General features: G+C 42.1%; 1 protein-coding gene across 1 annotated transcript; it reads right to left on the reverse strand.

Moving 5' to 3' along the window:
* Positions 1–2,509: 2,509 nt before the first annotated feature.
* Positions 2,510–7,955, reverse strand: ADIRF (adipogenesis regulatory factor). The gene is made up of 3 exons (XM_073354915.1): positions 7,895–7,955; positions 4,465–4,527; positions 2,510–2,616 (listed from the first exon to the last, which is right to left on the reverse strand). Exons 1-3 carry the CDS (start codon positions 7,953–7,955, stop codon positions 2,510–2,512), a joined length of 231 nt encoding a protein of 76 aa, XP_073211016.1.
* Between the last annotated feature and the right edge of the window lie 1,066 nt (positions 7,956–9,021).

The raw sequence follows: 9,021 nt of genomic DNA on the forward strand, positions 1-9,021 counted from the left end.
AATCTGGTCTATTTCTTGTTTTGATCCACTCCATCTATCTTTTACATCTTTGGCTGGCAGCAGACGGTGCAGAAGGACTGCATGCCATCCACATCTCATGGCTGCTCGGCAGAAGATGGTACAGTACGACTGCTAGCAGTCCGTATCGCCTGCCCGCTCACCATAAGACGGTTCAATAGGACTGACTGCAGGACTAAAGAGAATGACCTGCTCAAGTCACTCCAAATTTAGTCCCTGCGCCCATGTCTGCCCAGGCGCTCCTGATCGACCTCACAGAGGCGACCAGGAGCACCTCAGACATGACGATGACGGCTACCAGTCGTACTGTACCGTCTGCTGCCACAAGGCAAGGGGTTGCTGCTACTGTGTAGCAATGCCGTACCGCGTCTGCCAGCACCCAGGAGACATGGGGTGACGGTTACCTGAGCAGGCTCCATGCTTGCCGTGGTATGGTGTCTGCACAGGTAACTCAGGAAAAAAGGCGCGAAATGATTGTCTGCCCTTGCTTTCACGGGGGGAGGGAGGGAATGGGGGCCTGACGATATGTACCCAGAACCACCCATGACAATGTTTTAGCCCCATCAGGCATTGGGATCTCAACCCAGAATTCCAATGGGCAGCGGAGACTGCGGGAACTGTGGGATAGCTACCCACAGTGCAACGCTCCAGAAGTCGACGCTTGCCTCGGTACTGTGGAAGCGCTCCGCCGAGTTAATGCACTTAATGCACTTAGAGCATTTTCTGTGGGGACACACACACTCCAATATATAAAACCGATTTCTAAAAAACCAACTTCTATAAATTTGACCTAATTTCGTAGTGTAGACATACCCTAAGATAACTAGGAATAAAACATTAATCACAACACATAGTGGTGCAGAGCACTGGAGTCTAGGGTGAGAGGTACCTAGTCAGTTCCACTCTGGTCTGGGATACTGTGTCGTGTTGTGGGGGTTACGATTTGGGGTTCCGGAGTTCATAATGAGGCATGTGGTCCCTCTGTGGTGAAGTATATGAAGTCTGTAGTTGTCATGATAGACCTAGTTTGACTGTTATACTGAGTGGGAGGATGGGCAAGAGTGCATGCGTGCGGTGAAGCCAGTTCCTCTAGCTCACTGGCTTTCTCCTCCCTGCCTGGAGTGGTCCCAAGGCTGCTGATGCTGTGGGAGAGGGGTGGGCTCTGGGCTGGCTTAACAGGGGAGCCCCAGCTGCTGCTGCTTTCCTCTGTGGTGACCTGAGCACAGGAGCTGTGGCCATGCTGCCGCTCTGGTGCCTTGCGGTGCTGCTACAGCTGCTGCCAAGGGCACGTTGCTTGCCAGGCTCCTGCTTCCCCCACTCCCCCCGCACCAGTCCCCTATCCCCTTCCCATTCCCTTCCCCACTGGCCCATCCCCTTTCCTCCTCCCCCGCCACAGGTACTCACTCTTGTACAGGAAACCAGATGGTGGCCATGCAGGCACCTTTGAAGGCAAGGGCAACAGTCACTAGGACCCGGCAGGAGGCGGTGTCCAGCTGCAAAGAGAGCAACCTAGAGTGGCTACCTTCAGCAGAAGCAGCTCTCTCTCATCCCTCTGCTCCCCGCCTGGGCCTGGCTGCCAGGGAGAGGGGCTGAGCAGGCAGGAAACATGCTGGCGGGGGGGCCCGCAGCATGGGAAGGACAGATTCCCCTCACCCTCGGCAGGCTGAGCAGAGCATGGTGGCATTTGCAGAAATTGGGGGAGAGTCCAATGGCAGTAGGACCAGGCCTATCACAGATGCACAATATAACAATAAATGAGGCAGGCAGTGTTAGAACAGAGAACTAGGTACCAAGACTCTTCTATTCTGTTCTAGACCTTTCCGCTGAGTTCCTCTGTGGCCTTAGACAATTCAGCCTCTGTGGGACTCAGTTTGTTACTTAGCCCGCTCAGTGGATTTTGGATCAGGTCAGAGAGGTTTGTAAAACATTTTGAGATCCTTTGGTGAAGAGCGCTGTATAATTAACCAGTGTACTTATGGGTGATATGTTATTTTTCCTTTGTGAAAGAAATTTTATCATATGTTTTTCTTATTCCCTTATCCATTATTTTAAAATGTTAGAATAAATGAACATTTGGCTTGAAATGTAACAACAACCTAGCTCTGGCTGGGAAAAAAAGACATGCATGTCATAGGTAAACCTTCTGCTGTTTATTACCTATGTGATGGCAGGAGTATTAATAGTTTCATCATTTAAATTCTTAGGCACATTGAACTAATGTATCCACAATCTTTACATCACTGTATGAGACAGACAATACCTTAGCCAATGCTGAAACTTTTGTGATTTGTGTTGAATGGGAGATTATGACTAGATCATACAAGATTTTTTTTTAAAACTATTTGGTAGGTGAGCATTCTGCATATGGCATAAAGCTAAGCACAGTAAATGATCCAAATCTCAAACAGCTTTCATATTTCTACACAAATGATTACTGAATTGCAGTGCAAACATTGATTTTACATCTCATACTCTTTTGTTTAAATTATCATCATTTCTTAAATCCAATTTTTTTCCCAAGGCCAGACACGGCTTCTGATGCTTGTCCAGTTGTTTTCTCGACACCTTCTTGAGCAGTCTTGCAAGCCTGATCAATAGCTGAGAAGGATAGAGAAGAAGCTAACATAAAAGCAAAGTCAATACATTCAAATGTATGTTGTTTCATATTTATCGTGGAATGGGGAAGTGAGAAACACTCAAGTATCCCTATTGTTGTTACACCAAACTGTGTACTTATTCATTACAGCATATAACTCATGTTCACTACACCAGATACCAGCTACTTACATTTCCTAAAGACGAGCTTCTCTATGCTAGTGCAAGTTGGTGTGGTGGTGGTGGGATATATTAAGTGTTGGTACACAGGTTGGGTGCTGCTGGGCAGAAGTCTGTGGGTTTGGGGAACTATTAGGTGGGATAATAGGGCATGCTGGTTGGGGAGGCTGGTGCTGGAACTGATGGATGTTGGGGGGCTGCTGGTTAAGAATAGTGGAGGTGCTGTCTGGCTGAGTGGGTGGATGCTACTTTGTGGGATGATAGGTGTTTTAGTGGCTACTGAAGGTATGGCTGGATGATGGGTACTGGTGAAAGGGAGAGAGGTGTTCGTCAGTGGGGTAAGACATGCAGGGAGGTGCTTCTTCCTGGCCCCTTCCTTCCCTAGCTTGCATAAATTCAGGAAATCACTGTTTAGTTATGCAAGGAGCTGCACGCTGAGAAAGACTGCAGGAACAAAATAGCTGGTTTTTCACCATTTTTAAGCAGTGTTTCCATGGAGCAAATAAATGTTGTGGGTAGTGAGGGGAAATGAGAGGAATGGAAAACTGCAGTGGAGCTGGAATGGCAGGGAAGGGAATGGCAGCAGCAAGAAGGAGTAGAGCTTCTGGTGTCCCTTTAGTTCTCTTGCCTGGGTCCTAGCAGCTACCATAGTTTGGCAATTTTGCTACAAATCCACTCCCTGGTGACCTTCCTTGGTGTCACAATCACCAATGTGAGAGGCCCTTCTCTAGAGGGAGAGAATATGATATTACTGTTAGCTTCTGGTTTTCAAATAAGTGCACATTTAGACTCCAAAGTTGCTAATGCTTCCATCATTCTTAGAAACTGATTTAGTGACCTTTTTTGGTTTTGGCAATTCTCATCACCAGAAAGGAAACGCAAATACTCTCCTCACAACAACCATAGGGCTGCCAGCACCATTTAATTATTGACATAATTGCTGGCTCTGCAGCTCCTTGAGCTGCCACATAGTGGACCTGGGCTTGGGATCATTATGGCCTCCTGCCCTTAGAGCTGGAAAAATCAAGATACACCACATGCTTACTTAGCCTCTAGGAAAGAGGGACAAAGTTTTGACTGCACTACTGCCAGAGCTCTCACTGTGATCAATGATGAACTTTGAACACAATGCAAAATGTACTGCTTGAGCCATAGAAATAGAGAATCAATGGGAAATTGTAGTGAATCTGCTAGTAAATACGCAAAGAGACAAGGTGGGAGAGGTGATATCTTCTATTGGACCAACTTCTGTTTGTGAGAGAGAGAGAAGCTTTCAAGCTTAGACAGAGCTGTTCTTCAGGTCTCTCTCACCAACAGAAATTGGTCCAATAAAAGATAATACCTCTCCCACCTTGTCTCTCTAATATCCTGGGACTGGCACGGCTACAACAAGAGTAAATACAAACACATCCACTAATTAACAAATCCTGAAATCCTTACCCACATTTTAGGAAATCCTTTTGTAAGGTCAAACTCTCACTAAAATCAATGGGAGTTTTGCACGAGAAAACACCAAGTAAAAACTGAGTAAGAACATTAGGATTTGGCCCTGGGTTCATTGTACTCTCTTTTTATTTTTTTTTAATTATTTTTTAAGATGGCTGTGTCTTTTGCTAGCTTTCCCTTCGTGCCCAGTTTTGCCTTCATTGAATGTAATATAATTTCTCATACCTTTCTGGCCCGCATCTGTAGCCTGGTTCACTACCTGCTGTGCAGACTTTCCCAGCGCATTTGCTGTAATTAGGAAAAACAATGCATGTAACCTGTTAAAGATTATGTTCTCCTCTTCTCTCTTCCCATACTCTCCACACCACAGCCCATGAAGTGCTTATGACCATTGGCTCTGGTACATGTTTAACGGGCTGCAGACCATGGTGGGAGTATATCAGAAGATTAATAATAGAGAATAGGCTGAGGCTATGCAGATTGCTGATGGGTGTCTGTATGAGGTACATAAGCATGCTACCAGGGAAGTGTGCTATGCCATTATATAGCAACAACAGTGTTCTGGGCATGTTAGTGATAAATAAGACGACAATGTAGGAAGAGAGAGAGGGAGAATTATGTGATTAGCAGCAGCGTTTAGCTGCATATTGCTAATTCCATGATGCTGGTTTTTTATTTATGTATTTACATTTCTTGTGTTGAAGATGTTTCGACATCTGGGTGGTTAACATTTCCTCAAAGGGTAAAGTAGTCTTTGGAGACTTTTTGGAAGGAGTGTGGTTTCAGGAAGGGAAGAAGGATGGAGACATGACAGACCGCAGCAGGGAAAGGGGTATGTTTACAAGGAACAGCTAGAGAAACAAGAGGTAAAAATATAATGGATCAACTGAGGAACACCAAACAATAATGAGAAATGATGTGGTATGTCCCTCTAAAAGCCATTTCACATCAAAGATATAAGCAATTTATGAAAGTACAGTCTCACTTTCACAGCATTTGGGTGACTATCTGTGACCTACCTTATCAATGACAAGAATTTACTGAAAATATGTGGCATTTAGAAACATAGCTAGGTACGTTTTGTTTTTAAAAACCTTATGTTACAGGAGTGCATATACCACATTGAGAAGAGTTTGTAAGGTTAGTATTAAACATTAACATTAAATGACATTTACTTCCTAATCTCTTCTGTGCTGAACATCTATACAGACAGCAATAGAAATCTCCAGCTGAAGTGCCCTGCACCTCTCTTTGATCCACACTGATTTGGAGTTAAATTGTATTGGAAAATTCTGGTCAGCGTATCATGATTAAGGCTACATTTTACTCAAGGGTATTTTTAGTAAAAGTCATGGACAGGTCATGGACAGTAAACAAAAATTCACAGCCCGTGACCTATCCATGACTTTTACTATATACCCTTGACTAAAACTTGGGGGGTGGGCTTGGTGGGACAGAGATTTGTGTAGGATTCCTAAATCTGAAAGTCAGAAGCTCGGGCTGGGCTGAGGTTGAAGTTCAGCACGCATGTGTCTAAGGGCTCATCTACACACAGAAAAAGCTCAGAATAGCGATTGTGGAATACCTATTCTGCACTAACTTTTTGTGTGGATACTCTTATTCCACACTAAATGTCTATGGGCGGTTTGGGATAATCCACTTTGGAAATGGAATAACCTAATCTGCAAAAAGGCACTGTGCCTTTAAATTCACACCCTAGCTATTTTGTACTAACTTCCCAGTGAATTCCTTGTGTAGACAAGCCCCAAATCCAATTATCAGTGATCTGCACATTTGGTTTAACACAGACAGATGGAGTAAGGAAAGAAGAATGAGAGTAACAATGCAAGAGAAGGTATTTATGCCATGAAGGACAACTTGAGTTTATATACCCTGTTTCTGTACCTGTTTTCAAGCCATAAAAGGAGTATCAAATATATTAAGAAAGAAACTGAGCATCACAGCCTGGATTCTAGAATGAATTTGGAAGTAATATTTGAACAATGGCTTAAACTGATGCTGTTTAACTGGATTGCTAGCAACTCAGCAGTTAAAGAGGTTGGGATATGTTAATTTTACACATTTTTGAGTGTGGTTGGAGCAGCACCTGAAGTGAGATGTTCAAAATCAGCATCTCTGGAAACTGGACTCCCCAAGTATGGAAATATAAAACCTGTAGATACCAAAATAACCTGGGTTTTGTTTGTATATTAAAATTTGTCCGCAGCTATACAAACACTTACAGATATGCTTAACTTTAAGCACAAGAATGATTTCTTTAAAGTCAGTAGGATTACTCAGATGCTTCAACTACACACATAAGTATTCGCAGGTTTAGAGCCTTGGTTTGTATCAAAAAGCACGGTCTCTACCTGCTGAAGATCTGCTCTTGGCTAAGGAGGTCATATGACCTCATGACAAACTGTAGAACCTTCAGCAGAGGGTAAATAAATCTACAGCAAACATATTTTATGGTATAATAAGCCATATAGAGACTGGATATATTAGTTTACAAAGAAAATTGTTGTATGTTAAGTTGAAATATAAACCTCTGATGCACAATAATAGTCATAATATAGTTATAGTTATTGCAATACATCAAACATCCTCTATGATTAAAAAGTATAAAGGTTTTTGTTTAAAGCTAGAGAAATCTGAAAGCTCATAGTAGAGAGTAAAATCAAAGTATTATATTCTATTTATTATAAATAGTCTATATTTTTAGTCAGTATAAATACTAAAATTGATTTCTGCAAAGCATTGTTATTCACTCCAGGTTTCAAACACACCCACCACAGGTTAAATCTAATTTCTTCTACAGAGGTCAGTTTAGAGATCAGTATATGAAAAAGGTTACACACTGCTCATAGGCAGTAACCATTTAAAAAAACAAACAAAAAAACACTGGAGTATTTGTAAGGGTTCAGAATAAAAAGTAATTAGTTGCTTGCAAAATATGAAATTTTAAAATAAGTTGTTATTCAACTGGCATAAAGACAGAACATCTTCTTAGAACCCTATCCTGCAGTAAATTCCATGCAGGTGAGGGGGGCTGTCCACATGGAGCTCATTCCAGGGTTGGGTTCTTAATTCTGAAGGTGGTGTTTTCCAAATCATGGCTAAGGCTCTTTAACCAGGAAGCTTTTCTAACTATAGGCCATGGTTCTGGTTCTGTGTTCACTGAAGTCAGTGGCAAAACCATTGTTTCAGTGCAACAGGACTAAACTCTATCTTCCAGTTATTTTGTCTGTGAACAGAAGACACTAGTCTCGCGTACTGTCAGTATGAGTCTTCTTGTGAGCAGTAAAATCAGTATTTTTTTCCCTTTAGAAGTAGTAAAAAATCAGTCTCAAATAATAATGGACATTGATTGGCTAATCCCATCTATAAAGTGATTGGATTCTCACTGTACTATCAAATAAAACATCAAAATATTATGCTGTTGAGATTGACAAAATTACAAACCCAGCCTCCGGACAAACAAAAATAGATCCAGGACCATATTCTGCTCTCATTTATACCAGTTTAAGTCCAAAGTAATTCTACTGAAGTCAGTGGAGTAATTCTAGATTTCAACTGGTGTAAGTGAGAGCAGAAACTAGGCTTTGCTTTTTTCAAAACAACGAACAGAGAAATTATGTTTAATGTTTCTTACCAGCATCCTGGATCTCCCCTTCTGCATGTTGTTTAAAATCCTGGAAGCCCTTACCGGACATGGTTGCTTTTAAAAGCTTTCAAAATCTTCTGCTTCAGTTTAAAAAAAGCAAAGCAATTTGCTATACGCTATGCCAGGGTTCCTCTAACTTGTGCTGATTTTATATATGTGCCAAGGCTCCTCCAGATGCCCACTAGGCAAATTGTTTCAATGGGTGGAGCTGCTGGAAGACATAGAGTTTGAGTCTAATGAATGAGAACTGACAGTGTGCAGTGGAATTGTGAATTATTTACTTTTCCCAAAGAGAGGGTGTATCTATCTAGGGTTTTCTGCATCACAGGAATTAATTCTTTCATCACCTTTGTTTTTTATAAACATTTCTAAACAAAAAAATTGAAGTTTCTCAGCAAAACATAAAAGTGCAATGGAAGGACACTGAAAATTACTGAAGTAAGCTTTAGAATGGATTTTTGGAAGGCTGGGTTTTTATTCCAATGAGTGTCTTTTTTCCCTTTATTTTCTTTTTTTCTTTCATGCTGTAAGTGCTGTGGTTAACTTCTACCTGTTGGGAGTAGGCTAAAAACACCAAGAAAATGTCCTTATAAGTGATGTTACAGTTTGAAGCACTTTGTTACCTTAGCCCCATATTTGGCTGTTATAAATCCCTTAGAACATCCTTACAAGATGAGAATTCTAATGGACATAGGCCCTGAAGTGAAACTAACAATCTGGTTGTGTATCTAGTTGGATTTCAAAGGCAGAGTTTGTGTCTCCATAATATCCTCCAGATGCCTGTGGTTCTTTGAGTGCTGGTCCCTATGCGTATTCCACTGTGGATGTGAGTGTATGCTCCACACTCCTAGAATCGGAGAATTCTTACAAGCAGCATCCATGGGTCCACACGTGCACCCTTGCCTTTTGTGTGCTTGCCTAGGATCACTGAGAAAGTGATAGGTATGTTCCCAGCAATGTATTAATGTTACTGTTTCAATGCTTTGTGTGTAGCTGACAATAGTGCTTCTGCTGATGGTTAATTATGCCTCGCCAGACTTGATCTTGAGAACCAAGCCCCCAACAGCAGCAGCGCTTCTGCACAAGATAAGGAAATGGCTGAGACGGACCAAGGA

Source organism: Lepidochelys kempii, chromosome 7 (genome assembly GCF_965140285.1).
Source record: "Lepidochelys kempii isolate rLepKem1 chromosome 7, rLepKem1.hap1, whole genome shotgun sequence".
Classification (NCBI taxonomy): Eukaryota; Metazoa; Chordata; order Testudines; family Cheloniidae; genus Lepidochelys; species Lepidochelys kempii.

What these genes read in the sequence shown, in the direction of transcription:
- ADIRF (XM_073354915.1), bottom strand. Translation starts at nt 7,955, where the DNA reads ATGTCCGGTAAGGGCTTCCAGGATTTTAAACAACATGCAGAAGGGGAG. An exon ending in AGGGGAGATCCAGGATGCTG is followed by an intron (nt 4,528 to 7,894) that starts GTAAGAAACATT and finishes TCCTAATTACAG; the next exon opens with CAAATGCGCTGGGAAAGTCT. An exon ending in TACAGATGCGGGCCAGAAAG is followed by an intron (nt 2,617 to 4,464) that starts GTATGAGAAATT and finishes TATCCTTCTCAG; the next exon opens with CTATTGATCAGGCTTGCAAG.